Source organism: Hemitrygon akajei, unplaced genomic scaffold, assembly GCF_048418815.1.
Source record: "Hemitrygon akajei unplaced genomic scaffold, sHemAka1.3 Scf000132, whole genome shotgun sequence".
Classification (NCBI taxonomy): Eukaryota; Metazoa; Chordata; class Chondrichthyes; order Myliobatiformes; family Dasyatidae; genus Hemitrygon; species Hemitrygon akajei.
The window spans coordinates 413005-440921 of NW_027332018.1; the positions used below are offsets into that span (position 1 = coordinate 413005).

At 46.7% G+C, this 27917-nt stretch overlaps 1 protein-coding gene across 1 annotated transcript; it reads left to right on the plus strand.

The window, feature by feature from the left end:
* The first annotated feature begins 12019 nt into the window (after nt 1-12019).
* On the plus strand, nt 12020-27231 carry LOC140723750 (oxidized low-density lipoprotein receptor 1-like). Its single transcript, XM_073038294.1, has 6 exons — nt 12020-12129; nt 16154-16369; nt 19310-19452; nt 19941-20005; nt 26280-26373; nt 27040-27231. The coding sequence occupies exons 1-6, from the start codon at nt 12021-12023 to the stop codon at nt 27157-27159; spliced, it is 747 nt and encodes a 248-aa protein (XP_072894395.1). The 5' UTR covers nt 12020; the 3' UTR covers nt 27160-27231.
* The last annotated feature ends 686 nt before the right edge of the window (nt 27232-27917 follow it).

A 27917-nucleotide genomic window follows, 5' to 3' on the forward strand; every position in this document is an offset into this window, starting at 1 on the left:
TCGGAGATTCTTAGGGTGAAGATTGGGAGCAGGAAAGGTTCAATAACTTTACTGGGTGTTTTTTATATATATAGGCCGCCAAATTGTAACAAGAATATCGAGGAGCAGATAGGGAAACAAATCCTGTAAAGGTATGATAATAACAGAGTAGTCCCGATGGGAGATATGAATTTCCCAAATATCGATTGGCATTTCCCTAGAGCAAGAGGTTTAGATGGGTTGGAGTCTGTTAGGTGTGTTCAGGAAGGTTTCTGCACAGAATATGCAGATAAGCCTGCAGGACGAGAATCTTCTTGATTTGTTATTGGAAAATTAACCTGGTCAGGTGTTAGATCCCAGTGAGATCTCACTATGGAAAAGGATCTTGGTGATCGTTGTGATGACTTGCAGCAGACTGAAAAGCTTGAGCACGTAGATATTAAAAAAGTGGATGTGCTGGAGATTTTGGAAAGCATCATTTGGATAAGTCGTTGGGACCCAATGAGATGTACCCAAGGCTACTCTGGGAAGTAAGGGAGGAGGTTACTGAGACTTTGGCGATGATATCTTTGCATCATCAATGGGGACGGGCGAGGGTCCGGAGGATTGGTGGGTTGTGGACAATGTTCCTTTATTCTAGAAAGGGAGTAGATGCAGCCCAGGAAATTCCAGACCAGCGATTCCTATCTCAGTGGTTGGTAAGTTGATGGAGAAGATCCTAAGAGGCAGGATTTATGCACATTTGGGGAGCTATAATATGTTTAGCAACAGACAGCATAACTTTGTCAAGGGCAGGACGTGTCTTATGAGCTTGACAGGAGCCCATGGAATTACGGGAAAGTTACATACGTAGATAGAGCGTTGGCTGATTGGCAGGAAACAGAGAGGGTGAATAATGGGTTCAACAGGGCTCTGTGTTGTGGCCGCTACGTTTTACGTTGTATAGCACCGATTTGGATTAGGTAATAGATTGCTATCCGGCAAAGATTGCTCATGATTCAAAATGGGTGGAGGGGCAGGTAGTGTTGAGGAAACAGAGAGTCTGCAGAGAGATGGATAGATTGCGAGAACGGGAAAAGAAGTGGCAAATGAAATACAATGTTGGAAAGTGCACGGTCATGCACTTTGGTAGAAGAAAGCTTGCAGAGAGATTTAGGCCAGTTAGAAGAGGGTGCTGAACGATGGCAGATGGAGTTTAATGCTGATAAATTTGAGGAGCTACATTTTGGTAGGAATAATCCAAATAGGACAGACATGGGAAATGGTAGGGCATTTGAAGAATGCAGTAGAACAGAGTGATCTATGAATAATGGTGTATAGCTCCCTGAAGGTGGAATCTCATGTGGATAGGTTGGTGAAGAAAGCTTTTGGTATGATGACCTTTATAAATCAGACCATTGAGTATAGGAGTTGGGATGTAATGTTAAAATTGTACAAGGCATTGGTAAGGCCGAATTTGGAGTATTGTGTACAGTTCTGGTTACCGAATTATAGGAAAGGTATCAACAAAATAGAGAGAGTACAGAGAAGGTTTACTAGAATGTTACCTGGGTTTCAGCACCTAAGTTACAGGGAAAGGCTGATCAAGTTAGGTCTTTATTCTTTGGAGCGTAGAAGGTTGAGGGGGGACTTGATAGAGGTATTTAAAATTATGAGGGGGATAGATCGAGTTGACGTGGATAGGCTTTTTCCATTGAGAGTAGGGGAGATCCAAACAAGAGGAAATGAGTTGAAAGTTAAGGGGCAAACGTTTAAGGGTAACACGAGGGGAATTTCTTTACTCAGAGAGTGGTAGCTGTGTGGAAAGAGCTTCTAGTAGAAGTGGTAGAGGTAGGTTCGGTATTGTCATTTAAATTAAAATTCGATATGTATATAGACAGGAAAGGAAGGGAGGCTTATGGGCTGAGTGTGGGCCAGCGGGATAGGTGTGTGTAAGCGTCAGCACGGACTAGGCTTATGGCCTTTTTCTCTGCTGTAATTGTTATATGGTTATATGGTTAAATAAACGTGCAGAATATAATTTAAATAAGGAGAGAATTCAATATTCTGAGATTTAACTGGACTTGGGGGTCCTCGTGCTGGATACCCCTAATGTTAACCTTCAGGTTGAATCGGTGGTGATGAATGCGAATGCAATGTTGACATTTATTTCTAGAGGAATAGAGTACAGGATCAAGGATGCTATGTTGAAGCTCTATAAGGCACCGGTAAGACCTCACCTGGAGCACTGTGTGTAATTTTGGGCTCCTTATTTAAGAAAGGATGTTTGGACGTTGGAGAGGGTTCAGAGAGGATTCACTAGAATGATTCCGGGAATGAGAGGGTTAACATATGAGGAACGTTTGACCGCTTTGGACTGTACTCCTCGCAGTTTAAAAGAGTGAGGGGGGGAACTGATAGAAACATTTCTAATGTTAAAAGGCACGGACAGAGTTGATGTGGCAAAGTCGTTTCCCATGGTGGGGGAGTCCAGTACGAAAAGACATGACTTAAGGATTGAAGGGCGCCCATTCAGAACAGAGATGCGAAGATTTTATTTCATTATCCAGAGGGTGGTGAACCTGTGGAATTTGTTGCCACGGGCGGCAGTGGATTTCAAGTAATTGGGTGTATTTAAGGCAGAGATTGATAGTTATCTAAGTTGCCAGGGCATCAAAGGATAAGGTGAGAATGCGGGGGAGTGGGACTAAATGGGAGAATGGATCAGCTCATGATAAAATGGCGGAGCAGATTCGATGGGCCGGATGGCCGACTTCTGCTCCTTTGTCATATGGATGCAAAACTGGGCTGAGAAGTGGCAGATTGCGTTCAACCCAGGTAAGTGCGAGGTGGTTCATTTGTGTAGGTTTAATATAATGGCAGAATATATTACTAATGTTAAACCTTGCAGTGTGAACGATCAGAGGGATCTTGGAGTCCGAGTCCATCAGACACTCAGAGCGGCTGCGCAGTTTGACTCTGTGTTTAAGAATACGATGCAGTGGTAATCATCAACCGTGCAATTGAGTTTAAAAGCGAGAGGTAATGTTACAGCCCTATAGCAAACCGGTCAGACATTCCCCCCGCCCCCCTTTGGAGAACTGTTCTCAGTTCTGGTCAACACACTACAAGGATAATGTGGAATCTATAGAAATGGTGCAGAGGAGTTTTACAAGGATTTTGCCTGGGTTAGGGAGGGTGCCGTTTAGTAATAGTTTCAGTGAACTCGCAGTTCTCTCCTTGCAGCGACGGAGGATGTGAGGTGACCTGAAAGAGGTGTATAAATGATGGGAGGCATTGATCGTGTGGATAGTTAGAGACAACGCCACCAACATTACTCTCTTCGGGAAGGTTATTCACAGCTCCCTGTACATTATCATGCAAACCGCCATATAGCTGAACGCAATCGAACTGCTCAGAGAGGTGTTCGCGGGTTCCACATCATCCTCCAGTGTAGTCTGCAAACTGGACTTGTCAAAAGCCTTGTTAAATTCCATGAAAGTCACATCTACTATCCGTGCGTGATCTACCTTCCCCGGTCAAATCAGACCGACAACTCTCCCTGGGTCTCACGCCATCTGATAACTCCCTCCCCTTCGATGTTCCACGCTCCCAATCTCCTCCGCTGTTTCCCTCTCTCACCACTCCAGTTCATGTCCGTCTCTCCCAACCTTCCATCTCCCAGGGTGTCCACCATCTGGGATATTCTTAATGGACATGTCTATGTTTATTACACATACCAATGCAAAAAATAGCTCCTACACAATCAAATCAGCCGGTCATCTCTCCCTGGGTCGCACATCATTACTCCCGAAGGATTTACCCTGTTTTACCGATTTGGACTGTAAAAGAATCCATCCCGGGGTCAAACAGAAATAAAGACACAGACTTCGGTGTACGGTTAAACCTTGAATAGGTGATCACGTTGTCTTACGACTCCGCCAATGTCAGGTTATGTTTTAAATTTATACAGTGAATTTTGGGCAATAGCCAACAGCCAAAAATATTCAGTGAGCGATTTCAAGAAGCACTTGTTAGATATCAGACAGTCTACGAATGCTTCTGGTCGGTGTACAAAATTAGAACTGCACGTCTGCAGTCAGTTCCTCTTTTACCAAAACAGTGTTGGATAAAAGTTAACATTACCTCATTCTTGGTATGAAATGCTGCTAGCTTTTGTCAGCTTGCACAAGCAAGGCAGCCTCTGCATCTTATCCTGTGACCTTCATGAACTCAATCTTCAGCCAGTACAGCTTGGTAAAAGCATTTGCTTTTTTCACTTTCAGACAAAGTAACTTATCATGAGAACGTAGGATTTAGAAGCAAAATTAGACCATTTGTCTCATTTAGTCTGCTGCACCATTTCATAGTGCCTGATGCGATTTACCTCTCAGCCTCAATCCCCTCCCTTCTTCCAGTATTCCTTCAAGCCCTGACCAATCAAGAACCTCTGCCATAAATATAAAAAAAATGAAAGGTTTGGCCTCCACGGCCGCCGGTGGCAAATAAATCCACAGATTCACCACACTCTGGCTAAAGTAATTTCTACTTGTCTCTGTTCTAAAAGGACGCGCCGCTCTTCTAAGTCTTTGCCCTCTGGTCTTCGACTCCCCCACCATATAATCTATCCGCTCCACACCCACTCGATCAAGAAATTTAAAGATTCAATAGATTTCAATGGAGTCTCCCTTCTTCCTTCTAAATTCCAGTGAGTGCAGGCCTAGAGATATCTACCACTTCTCATATGACGCCCTTCAATCATGGAATCATGTTTGTGAACCTCGTTTGAACCCTCTCCACTTTGAGCAACATATTTCTAAGATACGAGGCCCAAAACTGTTCACAATACTCCACGTGAGGCCTCACCAGTGCTTTATAAAGTCTCAGCATCACATCTTTCCTTTTATATTCGAGTCGAAATGCTGACATGCATTTGCCCTCCTCACCACAGACTCAACCTGAGAAGGTTACATCATCGGCACAACATTGTGGGCTGAGGGGCCGGGAATGTGCTGTAGATTTCTATGTTCAACCTGCAAATTAAACTTTGGGGAATCCCCACAAGGACTTTAAAGTCCACTTGAATCTCTGATTTGTTTTGTGTTTTCTCTCCATTTATAAAATATTCAACCCTTTTAATTTGTCCTTAAGATTGACCAAACATCTTTCAACACAGCGGTACATCTGCCATTTCTTTGCCTTGTCTAAGCACTTCTGTAGCCCGTCTACTTCCTCAAAACTACCTGCCCCTCCACTTCCCCGCATACCGTCTGTAAACTGTGGAGCCATGTTCATGGAGCTACATACACGGACAGTAAGATCCCTTGCTCTTGGACACTGTCTTGTCTTTAATCGTGTTCTATATCTTTCTATTTGTCCGGGTTGAACTCATCTGCCATTTCTCCAACCATATCTGCAAGAGATTTCAGCAGAGCAGCAATTGCTTTCCTTTCTAGGAAAAGATGAGGAAGGTGCAGGACATGTGTATTCCAAAATGAAGAAGTTCTCAGTACTCAAGAAGAAGTCAACTTTGGCCGAAAAGGGAACTCAAAGCTCCTGTAAAAGCTAAAGAAAGGGCTTACAAGAAAATAAAAATTAGTGGGAATGCAATCATCGGTTCGGCTCGCGGCTTCATCCGGGTGATGGTAGCCCCCGGCCCGAGAAACTTACGAAATCTCCTTTGGGTGGATGTTGTACGATGTTTAGAAACAGTACACAATATGAGAATAAACGATTCAGCTTTAAATTTGTATTTTGACTATATGGTTAGTAAAGCAACATAAAAAATAAGGAAGGGGCACATTCTTATGAAACGGTCTAATAGTCCAAAGCTGGAGCTCACAGTGTCGTCCATCTGTTCCCTTCGACCTCTTCCGAGCTTAGGCGACCCTCGGATCCACTCTCCTCAGTCCGCTCCGTCCAGCGGTCATAGAAACATAGAAACTCAGAATGTCTAGATCACAGTACAGGCCCTTCGGCCGACAAACTGTGAGAACATGTCCTTACCTCCGAACCATCCAGCCTTTTTACAGAATGGACTTCCAAATTACCTGGGTTTGCCAATAGCTCTCTAATTCCCTGAGCTCCATGTACCTGTCCAGGAGACTGTTAAAAGTGGCTGTCGTATCGGGCTCCACCACCGTGTCCGGCAGCGCATTACGCGCACTCACCACTCTCTCCGAACAAAAATAAAAATACCCCTGACATCCCCTCTGTACCTACTTCTAAGCAGCTTTAAACTGTGCCCTCTCGTGCTATCCATTTCACCCCTGGGGGAAAAAAGGCCTCTGACTATCCACACGATCAATGCCATCATCATCTTATACACCTTATCAGGTCATCTCTCATTCTCCGTCGCTCTAAGGAAAAGATGGCCGTGTTTACTCAATTTATTCACATAGGGCAGACTCTGCAATCCAGGCAACATCCTTGTAAATCTCCTCTGTACCCTCTCCACGTCTTTCCTGTAGAGAGGCGACCAGAACTGAGCACAGTATTTCCGATGGGGTCTGACCAAGGTCCTTTATAGCTGCAACATTACCTCTCGGCTCCTAAACTCCATCTTACGCTTGATGAAGACCAATGCCCCATATGCTACCTTAACCAAAGAGACAACCTGCGCCGAAGCGTTGAGTGCCCTATGGACTCGGACCCCAAGATCCCTCCGATCCGCACACTGTCGAGAACATTACCATTACTACTATATTCTGTCATCTTATTTTGACCTACCAATATGAACAAACTCCCACTTACCTGGGTTGAACTCCATCTGCCACTTCTCAGCCGACTTTTGCATCCTATGAATGTCCTGCAGTAAGCTCTGACTGACGTCAAAATTGGGGGTATCAACAGCAGCCCCAACCATTCTATCATTCGCATTTTAAGAAACCACACTTCCACATTCTCATCCAGGTCATTTATAAAATCAGGAAGAGTAAGGGTCCCAGAACAGATCCCTGAGGAACTCCACTGTTCGCCGGCCTCCATGCAGAACATGACCCGTCCACAACCTCTCTTTTCCTTCTGTGGGCAAGTCAGTTCTGGATCCACAAAGCAATTCACCCTCGGGTCCCATGCCTCCTTACCTTCTCAATAAGCCTTTCATGGGTAACTTATCAAAATCTCGGTGAAATCAATATACACTACATCTACTGCGCCACCTTCATCAATTTTTCTCAGTCACATCCCGATAAATATTCAATCAGTCTCGGAAGGCACGACCTGCCTTTCACAAATCCTTATGGCTTACTGATCAGATTAATCACATTATGCCTCTACAAATGTTCATAAATCCAGCCTCTCAGGATCTTTTCCGTCAACTTACCAACCACTGAAGTACGATTCATTGGTCTGTAAGTTCCTGGGCTATCTCTACTCCCTTTCAAAAATAAAGGAACAACATCCGCAACCCTCCAGTCCTCCGGAATCTATCCCGTCCCCATTGACGGTACAAATATCATCGCCAGAGGCTCAGCAAACTCCTCGCTCGGATCGCACAGTAGCCTGGTCGTCCTTTCCCGGTGACCCATGCAACCTGATACTTTCTAAAAGCGACAGCATATCGTCTTTTTTATTATCTACATGGTCATGCTTTTCACTCCGCTCTATGTCACCCTGACAATCGGCAGAATCCTTTACCCTAGTGAATACTGAAGCAAAGTATTCCTTAAGTCTCTCTGCTATCTCCTCCGGCTCCATACACATTCTTTCACTTTCACACTTGATTCGTCCTAATCGCTCAAGACCTATCCAGTTGTTCTTCACATACTTATAGAATGTCCTGCGATTTACATTAATCCTATCCTCCAAAGCATTCTTATAATCCCTTCTGGCTCTCCTAATTTCTTTCTTAAGCTCCTTCCTGCTAGCTGTACAATCTTTTAGATCTTTGTCATCAAGTATTGTTTTGAACCTCTCGTAAAGCCTTATTTTCTTCTTCATTAGATGTATAGTAGCCTTTGCACGCCACGGTTCCTGTAGCATACCATCCTTTCCCTTTCTCATTGGAACGTACCTATGCAGAACTCTACGCAAATACGCCCTGAACAGGCAAGTGTGAGGCATTGCACTTTGGAAGGAAAAAACGAGTTAGAACTTACAAGGTAAATGGTAGGGAACTGAGAAATGCAGTAGAACAGAAGGATCCCGGAATGCAGATAGAAAATTTCCTAAAAGTGGCAACACATGTCGATAGGTTAGTATAGAGAGTTTTTGGTATGTAAAACTTTATAAATCAAAGTTTTGATATCGGGCCTTTATAAATCAATGTATTGAGTATCGGAGTTGGAATGTGATGATGATGTTGTATAAGACATTGGCGAGGCCGAATTTGGAGTGTTGTGTGCAGCATTCGTCACCGAATTACATCAACGATATTAAATAAGGTTGAAAAAGTGCAGAGAAGGTTTACAAGGATATTGCCGGGACTTGAGAAACAGAGTTACAGAGAAAGGTTGAATAGGTTAATACTTCATTCCGTGGAGCGTAGGGGAATGAGGGGAGACTTGATAGAGATGTATAAAATTATCATGGGTATAGATAGAGTGAATGCAAGCAGGCTTTTTCCACTGAGGCGAGGGGAGAAGAAAAACAGAGGGCATGGGTTAAGGGTGAAGGGGGGAAAATTCAAAGGGAACATTGGGGGGGACTTCTTCATACAGAGAGTGGTGGGAGTGCGGAATGAGCTGCCAGATGAAGTGGTAAATGCGGGCTCACTTTTAACATTTAAGAAAAACTTGGACAGGTACATGGATGAGAGGTGTATGGAGGGATGTGGCCCAGTTGCTGGTCAGAGGGACTAGGCAGAAAAATGGTTCGGCACAGCGAAGAAGAGCCAGAAGGCCTGTTTCTATGCTGTAATATTCTGTGGTTCTATGATTCTATTAGTCCCCCTCCAGTTCAGCTGCAACCCGTCCCGTCTGAACAGGTTCCAGATTCCCTGGAACAATGCCCAATTTTCCAGAAACATGAAGCCCTTCCTCCTACACTAACTCCTTAGGCATGTATTTAGCTGCATTATCTTCCTATTTATAGCCTCACTAGCACGTGGCACGGTTCACAATATTGAGATTACCACCGTAGAGTTTCTGTCCCTCAACTTTGCACTAAACTCCTTAGACTATCTTTGCAGGACCTCGCCCTCCTTCCTATTCACTTCTTTGGTCCAAACATGGTCCACGACATGTCCAGCACACAGGCTTGCTCTACTTCGAGCTCATCCTGATCAAGATCCTTTTCACTTGTGAATACTGAAGCGAAGTATTCATTTAGGAATTCCCCAACCTCCTCCGCTTCAAGGCACATGTTTCCCTCTTTATCCTTTAGCGGTCCCACCTTCGTTCTTCTCATCCTCCTATTCTTCACGTACGCATAGTACGTCTTGGGGTTCTCCTTAATCCTACATGCCAAGTCTTCATGCCCCCTTCGAGCTGTCCTAAGTCCTTTCTTTAGGCTCCTTGCTGGCGACAATATATTTCTTATAAGCCTCCCCTATTTCCTACTTCTGATATCTCACATATGCTTCCTTTTACCTCATGACGAGTTGCTTCACGTGTTTCGTCGCCACGGTTCCCTTTTCCTACCATTTTTCCCTTGCTTCAGTGGGACAAACCTATCCTGAACTCAGCTCAAGTGGTCCCTAAACTTCTCCCACATTACTTTTGTGCTTTCCACTTTGAACATCTGGTTCCAATTTACTCTCGCTAGATGCTGCCTCATCACTTCAAAGTTAGCCCTTCCACAGATAAGCACTTTACCATTTCGTCTGATTTTATCCCTCTCCATAGCAATGCTGAATTTAAAGGGGTTGTGGTCACTCTCACCAAAATGCTACCCCACCAAGTGGTCTGTCACCTGACCAGGTTCATTAACCAGAACTAGATCCAGTATAGCCTCTCCTCTCGTCGACAGGTCCACATACTGTGTCAGGAATCCTCTTGAACACACCTGACCAATTCAGCTCCATCTATCCCCCTGCATTCAGGAGGTGCCAGTCAATATGAGGGAAGTTGAAATCACCCATAACTGCTACCCCGTATTTCCTGTTCCAATCTAAAATCTGCCTATCTATCTGTCATCGGTGTCCCGAGGACTATTTGGGGGCCTATAGACTACTCCCAGCATAGTGATTGATCCCTTCCTATTTCTGACTTCCACCCAGACTGACTCCGTGGACACTCCTTCTGCAGCGTCCTCACCTTCTATAGCCGTGATACTATCCCTGACCAGCAATGCCACTCCCCAACCCTTTTCTGCTCCCATCCTATTCTTTTTAAAACACCTGAACCCCGGGACCTGCACCATCAAATCCTGCCCTTCCTCCAACCAAGTTTCAGTAACGGCCACAACATCGTAGTTCCACGTACGACTCCATGCTCCAGGTTCATTCTCCTTGTTCCTAATAATCCTAACATTGAAATAGACAAATTTGAACCCCTTTAACTGGCTACAATTATGTTTTGTCCCCTGTCTATCCTTCCTCATCAACTCAGAAGTCATAGCATCATGCCCTTGTCCTTCTACCTTAATCCCTGCACTCACATTCTGATTCCCACTCCCATGCCAAAGTAGTTTAAACCCTCCGTAACAGCTCTAACAAACCTGCCCGCCAGGATATTGGTCCCCCTGGGATTCAAATGCAACCGTCCTTTTTGTATAGATCACACCCGCCACAAAAGAGGTCCCAATGATCCAGAAATCTGAATCCCTGCCCCCTGCTCCATTCCCTCAGCCACGCAGTTATCCTCCACTTCATTCTATTCCTATTCTCACTGTCGCGTGGCACAGCTAGCAATCCCGAAATTACCACCTTTGAGGTCCTGCTTTTCAACTTCCTTCCTAACTCCCTGTAGTCTTCTTTCTAGACCTCTTCCCTTTTTCTACCTATGCCATTGATACCAATATGTACCACGACCTCTGGCTGTTTTCGCTTCCACTGCAGGATACCTAGGACGCGATCAGAAACATCACGGACCCTGGCAGCAGGGAGGCAAACTACCACCTGGGTTTCTTTCCTGCGTCCACAGAATCGCTTGTCTGATCCCCTGACTACAGAGTACCCTATCACTACTACCTTCCTCTTTTTTTTCCCTACCTTTCTGAACCACAGGGTCAGACTCTTTGTCAGAGTCACGACCAATGTCGCTTCCCCCAGGTAGGCTGTTCCCCCCCCCACCCCGCAACAGTACTCAAACAGGTGTTCTCATTGTCAAGTGGTACATATGCAGGGGTACTCTCTAGTACCTTACCATTCCCCTTTTCTCTCCTGATTGTGACCCATTTCTCAGTCCCCCGTGGCCCCGGCGTATCCACCTGTCTGTAACTCCTCTCTATCACCTCCACACTCTCCCTGACCAGACGTAGGTCATCGAGCTGGATCTCCAGTTCCCTAACACGGTCCCTTAGGAGTTGCATCTCGATGCACCGGGTGCAGATGTGGCCTTCCGGGACGCCGGGAGACTCCAGGACTTCCCACATATGACACCGACCACAGAAAACTGGCATCACACACATACTACCCCCTTTTGCAATGAACAACTGCCTCACCTCGTCCCGTTACCGCCGGGGCCCGTGGACCCAAAGCCCTTTCATTCTTCTGCCCTATATTATATTATATTATATTATATTATATTATATTATATTATATTATATTATATTATATTATATTATATTATATTATATCATATCGTTACGAGAGACACAGGGAGACCAGTCAGACGGTGTATTAGTCTAGAGCGGCGGAGACTGAGGGGGGAGGAAATACAGGTCGATATCATTATGAGAGATACAAGGAGACCAGACAGACGGTGTATTAGTCCAGAGCGGTGACAGGCAGGAGCGTGTACAGGGATTGGAGGGAGATGGATATTGCTTAGGCAGAAAGGATTTCACTGGTTTAGCACAAAATTGTGGCCGAAGGGCCTGTTCTTTACTGTGATTTACGTTCATTGCTCTTCAGGAGGGGAGATACTGATTTGAACTCAGGGAGTGGGAAAAGCAGGGGTGGATTTGATCAGGGAAAAGGACGATTAACAAAGTCAAGGAACGATTTTTCCACAGACGACATGGGAAGCGATCAACCCGCAAGGAGAGACCGATCAGACTCAAGCATCTGGTTAATCTGCGTTTTAACAGCGGCCCTCATTATCACGGGTATCTGCTGGAGGATTCATGGTGAGTTTCACTAAGGTCGCAACGACCAATCCGCAGAGAATAAAAATGGCCACTGTAACAGCGACACATTCCTAACATTACACCGAAACACCTTCACTCTGATACCAAGACACCCCTCACTGTAGTACTGAAGGGCCACTTACAATGACTAGACACATCCCTCACCGTGACCTCGACAGAACACCCATCAGCACATCGCTCAACGTGATACCGGCACACAACTGACAGCCATAGTGCCATAGAACGTTACAGCACAGAAACAGGCTTTTCGGCTCTTCTTGGCTGTGCGGAAACATTTTTACTGCCTAGTCCCACTGTCCTGCCCCAGACCATATCCTTGTATGCTCCTTTCATCCAGGTACCTGTCCAAGTTTTTCTTAAATGATAAAAGAGCGACTGCATTCACCACTTCAAATGGCCGCTCATTCCAGACTCCCACCACTCTCTGTGTGAAGAAGCCCCAATAATGTGCCCTTTAAATGTTTCCCCCTTCACCCTTAACCCACGCCCTTTGTTTCTTTTGTTCTCCCTTAACCTCAGTGGGAAAAAAGCCTGCTTGCATTCACTATACACAACGTAATTTTATAAACCTCTTCCAAATCTCCCCTTTCTTCTGTGCTCCAGAGAATAAAGTCCGAAAGTATCCAACCTTTCTCTGTAACTCAGTTTCTCAAGTCCTGGTAACATCCTTGAAAACATTCTCTGCACTCTTTAAACCTTATTAATATCCTTCCTCTAATTACGTGAACATAAATGCACCCAATACTCCAAATTCGGCCTCATCAATGTCTTATAAAACGTCGCCATAACAGTCCTTTGATTCATCAAGGACAATGTGCCGAAAGCTCTGTCTGTGACGCAAATTTTAGGGAATCATGTATCTCTATTCCCGGGATCCCTCTGTTCCACTGCACTCCTCAGTGCCCTACCATTTAACTTGTATGTTCTACCTTGGTTTATCCATCCGAGGTGCAATACCTCACACTTGTCTGCAGTAAACTCCATCTTCCATTTGCCATATCATTCTTCCAGCTGGTCCAAATCACTCTGCAAATGTGCTGATCCAATTCAGCACATTATCATCCAGATTATTGTTATAGATGACAAATAACATTGGACACAGCACTGTTCCCTGTGGAACACCACTAGTCACAAGCCTCCACTCAGAGAAGCAATCCTCCACTACCAGTATCTGACTTCCCCCATTGAGCCAATGTCTAATCCAATTTACTACCTCACCATGTATACCTAGCGACTGAAACTTCCTAACTAACCGCTCACGTGGGACCTTGTCAAAGGCCTTACTGAAGTCCATGTAGACAACACCCACTGCCTTCCCTTCATCCACTTTCCTGGTAACCTCCTCGAAAAACTCTAATAGATTGGTTAAACCTGATCCACCACGCACAGGACCATGTTGACTCTCCCTGATAAGTTCCTGTCTGTTGATCCTATCTCTTAGTACTCCTTCCAATAAGTTACATCCGACTGACGTCAAACATACCGGCCTATAATTTCCCGGATTTCATTTAGAACTGTTTCTAAATAACGGAACAGCATGAGCTACCCTCCAATCCTCCGGCACTCACCCGTGGATGCCAACATTTTCAATATATCTGCCACGGCCCCTGCAATTCTAACAATAGTCTCTTTCAAGGTCAGAGGGAATACTTTGTCCAGTCATGGGGATTTATCGACTCTGATTGCCTCAAGACATAAAGCACATCCTCCTCTGCATCTTTGTTGGCTCCGTGACCTCACTACTTGTTTGCCTTATTTCCATGTACTCCTTGCTAGTTCCTTAGTAAATACAGTTGCTAAAAAAAAATCTTCCCCATTTCTTTTGGTTCCATACATTGCCGACAACTCCGTTCATCAAGAGGACCAATTTTATCTCTTACTATCCTTTAGCTCTTAATATACCTGCAGAAGCTCTTTGGAGTGTCCTTCACCCTGACTGCCAAAGCAACCTCGTGTCTTCTTTTAGCCCTCCAGATTTCTTAAGTATTTTCTTGCACTTTTTATACTCCTAAAGCACCTTATATGCTGGGTTTCCCATAACTCTCTTATCTCTCTCTCTCTTCTCCTTTATCAGGTTTCCAATATCCCTCAAAAAACAAATTCCCTTTTTCAAATTCACTTTGCCTTTAATCCTGACATGAAGTCACAAACTCTGCACTGTCAAAATTGCTCCTTTGAAGGCCTTAGTGCTGTCCCACAAGGATCGGTTCCGGCACCCCTACTTTTCGTGAATTTTATTAACGACCTGGATGTGGGGGTAGAAGTCTGCGTTGGGAAGTTTTCAAGCAACACGAAGTTTTCGTGGTGTTGTGGATCACGTGGAGGATTGTCGAAGATTGCAGAGAGACATTGATAAGATGCAGAAGTGGGCTGAGAAGTGGCAGATGTTCAACCCGGAGAAGTGTGAGGTGGTACACTTTGCAAGGACAAGCTCTAAGGCAGAGTACACTGTAAATGGCAGGATACCTGTTACTGCGGAGGAACAGAGGGATCTGGGGGTATATTTCCACAGATCCATGAACGTTTCCTCACAGGTAGATAGGGTAGTTAAGAAAGCTTATGGAGAGTTAGCTTTCATAAGTCGAGGGATAGAATTTAAGAGTCGCGAGGTAATCATGCAGCTCTATAAAACTCTGGTTAGGCCACACTTGAAGAACTGTGTCCTCTCTGGTCGCCTCAGTATAGGAGGGATGTGCATAGGTAACTGTACAGAGGAGATTTACCAGGATGCTGCCTGGTTTTGAGAGTATTCATTATGATCAGAGATTAAGGGAGCTAGGGCTTTACTCTCTGGAGAGAAGGAGGATGAGAGGAGACATGATAGAGGTGCACAAGATATTAAGAGGAATAGATAGAGTGGACAGCCAGCGCCTCTTCCCCAGGGCACCACTGCTCAGTACAAGAGGACATGGCTTTAAGGTAAGGGGAGGGAAGTTCAAAGGGGATATTAGAGAAAGGTTTTTTACTCAGAGAGTGGTTGGTGCGTGGAATGCACTACCTGAGTCTGTGGTGGAGGGAGATACACTAGTGAAATTTAAGAGACTACTAGACAGGTATATAGGGGAACCTGAATAGGGCGGTTATATGGGATGCAGGGTTTAAGGGTCGGCACAGCATTGTGGGCCGAAGGGCATTGACGTGCTGAAATATTCCATGTTCTAGGTTCTGTAAAACAGACACACACCTAACCGTGATAAAAACACGGACCCTACCGTAAGAAAATCAAGACTTGTCCTGACACCGACACGCCGTTCACCATAACATCAGCAATCCTGTCGCTTCAGCACGTTCACGACCTTCAACGAGACACATTTACACTGCTAACCGCGAAAAGGACACACACATGGCAATCACACTGACCGCAACGTACTCCTCACTAACATCGACATGTCCCTGACCGTGTTATTGATAAACTCCTCAAGGCGATCTGAAACACACTCTTCAGAATGACACCGGCACGCTCTTCACCGTGACACTGAGTTGCCGTATACCGGGACAACTTCACGCTCCTCAGCGTGAACCGCTCTGCACCGCATCGTGACAAAGACTCACGCGTCACTTTAACACCCTTTAGCAAGACAGTATCACCCTCAAAATAACACCGATGCACCTCTCACCGAGGAAATTTCCCGCACCTCACCCTGACATAGGAAAACCCCTGAACGTGATACCGACTCCTAAATTCACACTGACTCCAACATAGTACTCTCCGTGACACCGTCACACAGCTCAGCGTGACCCTCTCACACACACCGTGGCCACGACATGTCTCTCACCGTGACAGAGACAAAACCAGACAAGAACGGACACATATACTCTACCACCGTGAAACCACTGGACATTGATATACCCTTCAGCGTGACACAGAAACGCCTCTCACTGTGACCCCAGCACATCCTTCACTGTGACACCCTTCACCGTGACACTGACACAACACTCTCTGTGACCCGTTCGGTAGCGTGACGCTGACTCACGTGTAAACATCCTTTACCATGTCTCTCAGTATCACAGATTCGTCAGTCTAAGATCACCACCGACCGAAACTACCATGAGTTAAACTCATCCCTTCAGTCCAAGCTTTCTGCGCTCAACTCTAATCAGTCCGATCTTAAAAGAATGCACAGCGATCTCCGTCACCAGCTCACTGAGGTGGAGACGAAGTACAGATCTGTCAACGAAACCAAGGCTCAAATCTGTGAATTGTTGACCAGCAGAAGAGGTGAGGCATCATCCCCTCTTTCACCCGCTCCTCATCACAGAGCAGGCATGGAGAGAGGAAGCGTCACTCTGTGCTTGACATCGGGAGTGGGTGAAGAGATGGTATGGAGGGTGATTCACTCTGTGTTTGACCCGGTGAGTGTGTGATGGGGCTGCGTGAAGACAGTTTCATTCTATCACTGAATCCAGGAGAGTCTGACGAGACGTTGTGGAGGTGGATTCACTCTGTGTCTAACAGCGGGATCGTGTGTTGGGACATTGCTTAGAGCGGTTCACCCCATGTCTGACCCCTGAAGTGTGTTATGGCACCATGGAGACTGACTTCAGTTTGAATCCATGAGTGTGTGACGGGACAGTACTGCGGGGGCCTCACTCTCTGTCTGATTCCGACAGTGTGTGCTTCTGTCTATGTCCGAATCCCAGAGAGAGGAATGGGAGGGAACAGACGGAGCATCACTCTGTGTCTGAATCCGGAAGTGAGCGATGGGACGGTGTGGAGGGAGTTTCACTGTGTCTCTGGCCCCGGGAGTGTGCGATGAGAAGGTATTGAGGGAGCAACACTCTGTGCCTGATTCCCGGTGTGCGTCATGGGATGCTAGAGAGAGAGGGCATCTGTGTATGACTCCGGGACTTTGTGAGAGGACAGTGCAGAGGGACGTTCATTCTATGTGACACCGGATTGTGTGAATGGATGTTGTGGAGTGAGTCTGAACCCGTCAGTGTGCCATGGGAGAGCGTTTGCGGAACCTCACTTTGTGTGAGAGCACAGCTGAGCGTGATCGGACGGTTGAGAGAGAGCTTCACTCTGTGACTCGCCAGGAGGTGTGTGATGTAAGGAGAGCGTAAGGAGGGAGATTTAGACTATGTTAGGCTCGGGAACGTGTGATGAGAAGGTGTGGAGGGAGATTCACTCTGTGTCTGACCCCGGGAGTGTGTGACGGGATGGTGTGGAGGAACATTCACTCAGTATCTGACCCGGAGAGTGTGTGATAAGACGGTGTGGAGGCAGCTTCCCTCTGTGTCTGACCCTGGATGTGTGCCATTGGATGGTGTGGGGGGAGCTTCGCTCTGTGTCTGACCCTGGATGTGTGCCATTGGATGGTGTGGGGGGAGCTTCGCTCGTTTTCTGACCCCTGTGTAATTTGAAGTCACCGACCTGAAGGAGCATCATACTGTGTCTGACCCCGGGAGTATGTGACAATAGGAAGGAATGGTTGGGGAAGTGTGGATGGAGGCTCACTCCGTGTTTATCGGCAGGACTGCGTGATGGAAGAGCATGAAGTGAGCCTCATTCCATGTTTGACCCAAGGAGTTTTTGACAGTCTGGTGGAGTGAAAGATTCAGTCTGAGCCTGACACCGATCGTGTGTGATGGGACAGTGTGAAAGGAGAATCAGTCTGTGTCTGAGACTGGGAGAGTATAATGAGTACGTGAGACAAGAGCTTCATTCTTCGTCTGCCCCAAGTGTGTGTGACGTGACAGTGAGGATGGAACCAAAATTTGTAGTCTGACCCGTCAGGAATGTGTGTGATTGAATGTCCTGCGGGGACCTTCACTCTATAACTGACTCCGGGTGCCTGTGGTGGGACAGTGATGAGGTAGTTTCTTTGCTAATCTTATCTCGGGTGTGTGCGATGGGACGGTGCGGAGAGAGATTCACCCTGTGTCTGACATGGCGAGAATGTGATGGGACGGTGTGGAGGGAGTTTCACTCTGTGTCTGACCCCGGGAGTGTGTGATGGGACGGTGTGGAGGGAGTTTCACTCTGTGTCTGACCCCGGGAGTGTGTGATGGGATGGTGTGTAGGAGATTCACTCTGTGTCTGACCCCGGGAGTGTGTGATGTGACCGTGTGGAGGGAGATTCACTCTGTGTCTAACCCCAGGAATGAGCATTAGGAGAGTGAGGAGGGAACTTCACTCTGTCTTTTACCGGAAGTGTCTGATGGGACAGTGGAATACGGAGCTCACACTGGGTGAAATCCCTGGGAGTGTGATGGAACTGTATGGAGCGAGTGTCAATCTGCGTCTGACCTCTGTCGACTGTGACAGGATGATGTGGAAGGAGCTTCACTCTGTGACTGACACAGTGTGCGCGTGATGGAATGCTATGGAAGGAGTATCACTTATATCTGACCCCTGGAGTTTGTGACGTGACGGTGTTGAGGGAGTTTCAGTCTCTGTGTCAGATCCCGGGAGTGTGTGGACGGAAGGTATGGAGGGAAATTCACTCTGTGTCTGACATGGGGAGTGTGTGATAGGACGATGTGGAGGGTGCCTCACTCTATGTCTGACCCCGGGAGTGTGTGATGGGACGGTGTGGAGGGAGCTTCACTCTGTGTTGGACTCCGGGTGTGTGTGATGTGAGGGTTTGGAGGGAGATTCAGTCGGTGTCTGTCCCCGGGAGTGTTTGATGGGTCGGTGAGGAGGGAGATCCACTCTGTGTCTGTCCCCGGGAGTGTTTGATGGGACGGTGAGGAGGGAGATCCACTCTGTGTCTGTCCCCGGGAGTGTTTGATGGGAGGGTGTGGAGGTAGATACACTCTGTGTCTGACCCCGGGAGTGTGTGATGGGAGGGTGTGGAGGGAGATTCACTCGGTGTCTATCCCCGGGAGTGTGTGATGGGAGGGTGTGGAGGGAGATTCACTCTGTGTCTGACCCCGGGAGTGTGAGATTGGACGGTGTGGAGGGAGCTTCAGTCTGTGTCTGACCCCGGGATTATTTGATTGGACGGCGTCTGTCTCCTGGCGGATTCACTGCTACTTGTTCGGAAATTCCAGAGCCAATTTGTCAAGGGACCGGTGGGGAGGGTGTTTCATTCTATACTTGACCAGGTGTGTGTGATGGGTCTGTGAGGATGGGTCCTCTTTTGAGTCTGACTCACAATGGATGTAATGGACGGTACACAGTGAGATTCACTGTTTCTTTTTTCCCAATTTCCAGAGCAAGCGTTTTCCCAGAACTGGATCAGAAATGAAGGCCCGTGTTATTATATATCCACGGTTTACACTTCCTATGATGAAGCGAAGCAGTATTGTTCGAAATCTGATTCTAAACTTCTTGAAATAAATTCAGCAGAAGAAGAGGTACGTGTCAGATCGACGGAAGATATATCCACACTAAAGGGAAGCTCCCTCCATACCGTTTGATGTCATACTTCCGTGGTCAGACGCAGAGTGAAGCTCCCACCTTCTCGTAGCAGCACATACTCCTGCTGTCAGAAACGGATCGAATCTCCTTCACACCGTTCCATCACACTTGTCCGGTGTCAGACACATAGTGAGATTCATTCTACACCGTCCCATCACACACTCTCGGGGTCTGACACAGAGTGAAGCTCCCTCCTCATCGTCCCATCACACACCCCCGGGGTCAGACACAGAGTGAATCTCCCTCCTCATCGTCCCATCACACACTCCTGCTGTGAGGCTCATTCCACACCGTCACATCATACACTTCCGTGCCATTCTCTTTCAACACCATCCCTTCACCCTCTCCTGGGTGCAGACATAAAGGGACGCACCGTAAATATATTTTGAATTCAATCATTAATGATAGCAATTTAATTTCACAGAATTTTGTTACTAAAACTGTCCGCGACCAAGGCAATTCATACTGGATTGGAAAATGCAAAGACTGGTGAGATTTGGGATCTTGCAAGTTTCTGAGAAGAAAGTGGGTCGTCTGTTTGATACACGCTGCGAGAAGCGAGTGGGCAGTGGATTTAATTTTAGGACTTGCACAGGCTGCGGGAAGGTTGTGTGCAGTGGGATTAGTTTGTGGTCAGACACGGGTTGCTAAAGGGAGTCGACAGTGGTATGCGTTTGCGGACAAACAAGGGCTGTGGGTTGAGAGTGGGCATTCGGGGCGTTTTGGAGACAGAGAAAGTTCTGCGGTGAGAGAATGAGCAATTGGATTTGAGGATCGACAAGGGCTGTTGGTACTGAGTGTGCAGTAAAATTAATATAACCATATCACTACATAACAATTACAGCATGGAAACAGGCCATCTCGGCCCTTCTGGTACGTGACGAACGCTTACTCTCACCTCGTCCCATCTAACTGCACTCCATAACCCTCCATCCCTTTCCTATCCATATGCCTATCCATTTGTTTAAATGACAAAATGGAACCTGCCACTACCACTTCTACTGGAAGCTCGTTTCACACAGCTACCACTCTCTGAGTAAAGAAGATCCCCCTCGAGTCGCCCCTGTACTTTTGCCCCCTTAACTCTCAACTCATGTCCTCTTGTTTGAATTACCCCTCCTCTCAATGAGAAAGCCTAACTGTGTCAACTCTATCTAACTCCTTCAAAATTTTAAATACCTCTATCAAGATCCCAATCAACCTTCTCCGCTTAAAGGAATAAAAATCTAACTTGTTCAACCTTTCTGTGTAACTCAGGTGCTGAAACCCAGGTAACATTCTAGTAAATCTACTCTGTACTCTCTCTATTTTGTTGACATCCTTCCGATAATTCGATGACCAGAACTGCACAGAATACTCCAAATTTGGTCACACCAATGTTTTGTACAATTTTACCATAACATCCCAACTCCAAAACTCAATGCTCTGATTTATAAAGGCCAGGATACAAAAAGCTTTCTTCACCACCCTATCCACATGAGATTCCACCTTCAGGGAACTATGCACCATTATTCCTAGATCACTCTGTTATACAGAATTCCACAATGCCCTGCCATTTACCATGTATTTATTATTTTGATGAGTCCTACCAAAATGTTGCAACTCACAGTTAACAGCATTAAACTCTATCGGCCATCTTCCAGAACACTCTTCAGGCTGGGCTAAATATCTCTGCAAGCTTTGAAAGCCTACTTCATTATCAACGACGGCATCTATCTTAGCATTATCTACATTCTTACTAATCCAGTTTACCACCCCATCAACCAGATCATTAATGTGTATGACAAACAACATTGGACCCAGTACAGATCCCTGAGGCATATCTCTAGTCAGCGGGCTCCAACCTGACAAACAGTTATCTACCACTACTCTGCAGCATCTCCCATCCAGCCACTGTTGAATCCATTTTACTACTTCAATATTAATAACCTTTCGTGCGGAACGTTGTCAAAAGCCTGACTGAAGTCCATATAGACAACATCCACTGCTTTACCCTCATCAACCTTCCTCGTAACCTCTTCAAAAAATTCGATAATATTTGTCAAACATGACCTTCCACGCACAAATTCATATTAACTCCTTCTAATCAGACCCTGCCTATCCAGCTAATTATATATTCCATCCCTGAGAGTAATTTCCATTAATTTACACACCACTGACGTCAGACTTGCAGGCCGATAACTGTTAGGTTTTCTCTTAGTAACTTCCGTCAAGGTCCTAGGGGAGACTCTGTCAAGACCTGAAGACTTATCCACTTTTATATTTTTTAAAAACTCCAGTACTTCTTCTTCTTCAATCATCATATTTCCCTTAACTACCCTGCTTGTTTGCCTCACCTTACACAATTCAATATCCTTCTCCTCAGTGAATACCGATGTAAAGTAATTGTTCAAAATCTTCCCCATCTCGTTTGATTCCACACATGGCTATTCCCTCTGATTCTCTAAGAGACCCATTTTATATTTCACTATCATTTTCCTATTAATATAACTGCAAAAATCCTTTGGATTTATTTTCACCCTATTTGCCAAAGCAACCTCATATCTTGTTTCAGCTTTTCTAATTTCTTTCTTAAGATTCTTTTTACATTCTTTACATTCCTTGAGCACCTCATTTACTCTATGCTGCCTGTATTTATTGTAGATCTCTCTCTTTTTCCGAACCATCAATATCCCTTCAAAATGATGGATGTCTCAAACTTTTAAACTTTCCTTTCAACCTAACAGGAACATAATCATTCTGTACCCACAGAATTTCAACGTTAAATGATCTCTATTTCTTTATTACATCCTTCCCATAAAACAAATTGTCCCAATCCACTCCTTCTAAATCCATTCGCATCTCCTCAAAGTTAGCCTTTCTCCAATCAAAAATTTCTACCCTGTGTCCAGTCATTTCCTTCTCCATAATTATATTGAAACTAATGATATTGTGATAACTGGACCTGAAGAGTTCCCCAAATCTTACCTCCGTCACCTGACCTATGTCATGCCCTAACAGGAGATCCAGAACTGCCCTTTCTCTAGTTGGTACCTCTATGTATTGCTGCAAAAAACTATACTGCATAGATTCTACAAACTCCAAACCATCCAGCACTTTTACAGAATTGGCTTCCCAGTCCATGTGTGGAAAATTAAAATCTCCCGCAATCACAACCTTGTGCTTACTACAAATATCTGCTATCTCCTTACAAATTTGCTCATCCAATTCTCGCTCCACATTAGGTGGTCTAGAATTGTTACAACACCTTTCCCATTCCTCAATTCCCCCCAAATAGCATCACTAGACGAGCCCTCTAATCTATCCTGAATTCACACCGCTGCAATATTTTCTCTGACAAACAAGGAAATCAACGAATACCTATTTGCCAATCACACCCATCCTGCAACCATAATTCACTAATTGCTACAGCATCATATTTCCAGGTATCAATCCATGCTCTAAGCTCATCCACATTTCTTACAATGCTCCTAACATTAATATAGATGCATTTAAGAAACTCTCCACCTTTCCTCTATGTTTTTCCCAAACGGTACAAACAAATTTATTATCTTTTTCTTCCTTCTCTCCTACATCTTCTGTCTGAGCGTACCCCTTCTCTATCACCTGCCTATCCTCACTCGCACACTGTCGACAAGCTTTCTCTATTTGTGAAATAACTCTCTCCTAGTTTCTTCAAATTGATTCACACCCCAACCATTCTAGTTTAAAGACGCCCCAGTAGCCTTAGCAAATCTTCCCGCCTGGTGGTATGTCCCCTTAGAATTCAAATGTAACCCGTACTTTTTGTACGGGTCACACCTGCCATAATGATGATCCCAGAAATTTGAATCACTGCCCCCTGCTCCAATTCCTCAGCCACGCAGTTATCCTCCATCTCATTCCATTCCTACTGTCACTGTCGCGTGGCACAGTCGGTAATCCCGAGATTACTAACATTGCGGTCCTTCTTCTGAACTTCCTTGCTAACTCCCTATGGGAACTGACATGGGCTGTGGGAAGAGAATGCGAAGTGGGAGTCTTTTGGTGGTTAACTCAGATCTTTATGGGAAGGCTAGGCATTGGGATTATTTTGGGGACTCGCACTTGGTCTTGGGGTGAGAGTGGGAATCGCAAGTATTTTGGGGACCAGCACGGGGCCGTGGGGAGAGAGTGGACCTATGGAGCTCTTTTGGGAATTGACCCTGGTTGTGGTAGAGAGTGAGGAGTGGGAGCACTTTGGGGCCTGGCACATGTCTGTGGGGAGAAAATGAGGGAGGGGTGTACTTTGGGGACAGACACAGATCTGTGGGGAGAGAATGGTTCAGTGGGAGTACTCTGGGGACTGAGACACGTCCGTGGGGAGAGCATGGGAGGCGGGAGATGTTTTGGTGACTGACACAGGCCTCAAAGAAGAGGGTTGTGGGATTATTTCGATGACCGGCACGGGGCTCTGGGGAGAGAGTCAGGCAGTGGGTGTAGTTTGGACTGACACTGATCTGTGGGGTGGGAGTGGTGAGTGTGAGTACTTAGGCAGAAAACACAGGCCTGTGGTGAGACAGTAAAGAAGTGGGAGCATTTTGAGGACTGACATGGGGCCTTGTAAGACACTGGCGCTGTGGGAATATTTTGGGGACTGACATGGACCTGTGAGGAGAAGGTTGGGTACTGTTATTATTCTGGACACGGACACCGATCTGTGGGTAGAGAGTTGGGCTGGGATTACTTTGGTGACTGACGCAGGGCTGCAGGGAGAGAGTGGGTGCCACAGGTCCATGGTGTCCACAGGTCACAAAAGAGGTCCCAATTATCCACAAACTTGAATCACTCCTCCCTGCTCCAATCCTTCAGCCATGCATTTATCCTCCACCTCATTCAATTCCTACTCTCACTGTCGTATGCCACAGGCATTGATACCAAGATTCCTACCTTTGCGGTCCTTCTTCTCAATTCCCTTCCCAAACTCCCGACATTAACCATTCAGGACCACTTCCCTTTTCCTACATGTGTCATTGGTACCGATATGTATCACGACCTCCGGTTCCTCACCCTCCCAGTTCAGGATATCCTGGACGCGATCGGATACATCCCGGACCCTGGCACCAGGGAGGCAAAGTAACATCCGGATCTCTTGACAGCGTCCACAGAATTGCCTATCTGACCCCTAACTATCGAGTCCCCGATTACTACTGCCTTCCTCTTCCTTTCCCTACCCTTCTGAGCTACAGGGCAGGACTCTGTGCCGGTGGCACGGCCACTGTCTTGTACCCCAGGTAGGTTGCCCCCCCAACAGTTTTCAAGCAGGAGTATTTATTGTCAAGGGATACAGTCACTGGGGTACTCTCTAGTAGCTAACTCTTGCACTTCACTCTCCTAACCGTGACCCACTTGTCTGCCTCCCGTGGCCCTGGTGTGACCACCTGCCTGTAACTCCTCTCTGTTATCTCCTCACTCTCCCTGACCAGACGAAGGTCATCGGGCTGCATCTCCAGTTCCCTAACACGGTCCCTTAGGAGCTGCAGCTCTGCGTACCTGGTGCAGCTGTACACGTCCGGGAGGCTGACAGACTCCAGGACCTTGCACATCCGACACCGAGAGCAGCAACCTGCCCTCACACTCATAATTTCCCCTTTTTAAAATTAAAAACTAAACCTACCTTGCCACGCCCGTTTCCGCCTAAGCCCGTTGAGCCAAAGCCCTTAAAGCCTTCACTCTGCTCCCGGCTCACTCCGCATTCCGCAAAACGACGCTGCCCGCTGAGGCTGTGTTCCTTTTAAATCTTCCCCGCTTCACTGCCCGACGTCACACGCCTGCACAGTCCCGCCTCTCTTAACTCCGATGAGAAGAAGAAAAAAATCAAAACGGCTCTCGCCGCACTCCCGTTCTGATCCTCAGACTATCTTCTCCAAATGTGTGAAATGACAAGTGCGTAGGAAGAGAGTGCGAATGGGGAGTCTTTTGGGGAGATCTTAATGGAAAGACTAGGCATTGGGATTATTTTGGGGACTAGCACGGGGCCGTGGGGAGAGAGTGGAGCTATGGGGCTCTTTCGGGAACTGACCCAGATTATGGGAGAGAGTGAGGTAGTGGTAGTACTTTGGGGCCTGGCACATGTCTGTGAGGAGAGAATGAGGGAGGGGTGTACTTTGGGGACAGACACAGATCTGTGGGGAGATAATTGCTCAGTGGGAGTACTCTGGGGACAGAGACACGTCCGTGGGGAGAGCATGGGAAGCGGGAGATGTTTTGGTGATTGACACAGGTCACGAAGAAGAGGGTTGAGCAGTGGGATTATTTCCGGGACCGGCACGGGGCTATGGGGAGAGAGACAGGCAGTGAGTGTAGTTTGGACTGACACTGATATGTGGGGTGGGAGTGGTGACAGTGAGTACTTAGGCAACAAACACAGACCTGTCAGGAGACAGTAGAGGAGTGGGACATTTTGAGGACTGAGATGGGGCCTTCGAAGACACTAGCGCTGTGGGAATATTTTGGGGACTGACACGGGCCTGTGAGGCGAAGGTTGGGTATTGCTATTATTCTGATCTCTGATACTTATCTGTGCGTAGAGAGTGGGGCAATGTATTACTTTAATGACTGACACATGGCTGCAGGGAGAGAGTGGGTCAGTGGGAGTATTCTGGAGACTGACACAGGGCTGTGCTGGGAAAGTGGGGTTGTGGGGCATGTTGGGGTGCCAAGGGTCGATGGCGAGGGACCGTATCAATGCTTTTGGGGACTGACAGCTGGAGGTGCGTTGAAATTGTTTACCCCTCCTTGACAGGGAAGTGGCTTCGAATGTCATGTTCCGGATGTACGGTGGATTCCCCGAGTGTGGTGTATGTAGATCGTACACTGAGCGTAAACCTTGCGATCAGGTTCGTTATCTCTTCATCTGTGAGAGGTCTGCACCGTTGTGCCCGGTTATTTCTGAAAAGATCCAGGATCTCTGTCAACAACCAGTGAGACCGACTTGAATATAACGATAAAACCCTCTTTCTCCTCCATTTCTCTTCACCACTTACACTACCCCTTCCGACGCGCTGCCCCTCACCCTTTCCCTATTCTCCTCTTTCCTTCAAATGCAATCTTGCTCAACATCTCGAACTCTCTTTACCGTCGTCGATCTAAAGTCTCTCTCCCATCCCTCTCTACTCCTGCCTCCTGTGTTTCATCCCCATTTTCCTCACCCCGCTTTCTTGCCTCCCCTTCCCCCCATTCCCCCTTCTATTCCCGGACTCTCCCTCGATTCTCTACTCCGTCTCTACCACTCTCCCCATCCCACTGTATCCCTTTAATCTAACCCAACTCGTTCCCCGCTTCTGTCTTTAGCTACTCTCACCTCAATCATGTGCGTTAATTCTCTCGATACCCTATTCCTGGGGAAATAGAGTGCACGCATTCGCCTGATATGTGTCCCTCGTGGTTTTCTACACCTCTGTAATGTCACGGTAAAAAGTCTCAGCATTTCCAGCCTCGCTCCATAACTCAGTCCCTCCTGTCCCGGCAGCATCCTCGCAAATCTCCCTCTGTAATCTTTCCAGTTCGTTGAGATTTTTCTCAGAGCAAGGCAAGCAGAACTGAACTCCATACTCCAGGTGCGGCCTGACCGACGTCATCTGCAACTGCAACGTCACCTCCGACTCCCGTACTCAGTGTCCTGACTGATGAAGGCCAGCGTGTCAAATGTCCTGTCCACCTGTATCGCATCTTTTCTGCCGGATTCACGGTCTGTTTTATTATCTGTGACGTAGACTACCTGAGTTTTTTTTTGAAGAATCAGTAGTGCACAAATATGTAAATTTAATGTCAAATGCAAAAAGCTAATAAATGCCGCAAAATGTGGAGGCGGTGCTGGTGCGTTCAAGAATATGCTGACGGAGGTGAAGAAGGTGTTCCTGGTTCATTGAGTTTTCAGACTCCAGTTCGTCGTCAACCCTCCTTCCCAGCCGACCATCCTCGTCACCGTCATCCACAACTTCCCCTGCAGCCTTCCCCGTTTCCGCCAGCGCCATCTTCTTCCACACACCCTGTCTCCATCACCCCTCCGTCCACTACACTCCGTACCGTCTCCTTTATCTCCTACTGCCCCAACTCCTCTCCCCGTCTCCCTAACCCGCTCCATCCCCTGCAGATCCTCCACGATTCCATTAACCCTCTCCCTCCTCCACACGTCTCCCTCTGTCTCTGTTTAGATGGAATAATGGGGAGAAAGGGGGAGAGGTGAAGTCTGGTGTTACAATACACAGCTCCCTTCCACCGGTTATCGATTTCTCTTTTCTGGGCCGCTGCACTGTTCTTTGTGAGCAGTTGGTTTGGTTCGCCAAAACATCATCCCACTGAAGGCTATCTCCGCACCGCGTCAGTGCTCCCACCACCCCCTCCTCCATTTCGCTCCTGTTGCCTGCACACCCTCTGAACA

Bases quoted from the DNA above. Each gene is read 5' to 3' on its own strand.
- LOC140723750 (XM_073038294.1), top strand. From the start codon at position 12,021: ATGGGAAGCGATCAACCCGCAAGGAGAGACCGATCAGACTCAAGCATC. The intron at 16,370-19,309 runs GTGAGGCATCAT...CCCAATTTCCAG, and splicing joins ATTGTTGACCAGCAGAAGAG to AGCAAGCGTTTTCCCAGAAC. The intron at 19,453-19,940 runs GTACGTGTCAGA...TTAATTTCACAG, and splicing joins TAAATTCAGCAGAAGAAGAG to AATTTTGTTACTAAAACTGT.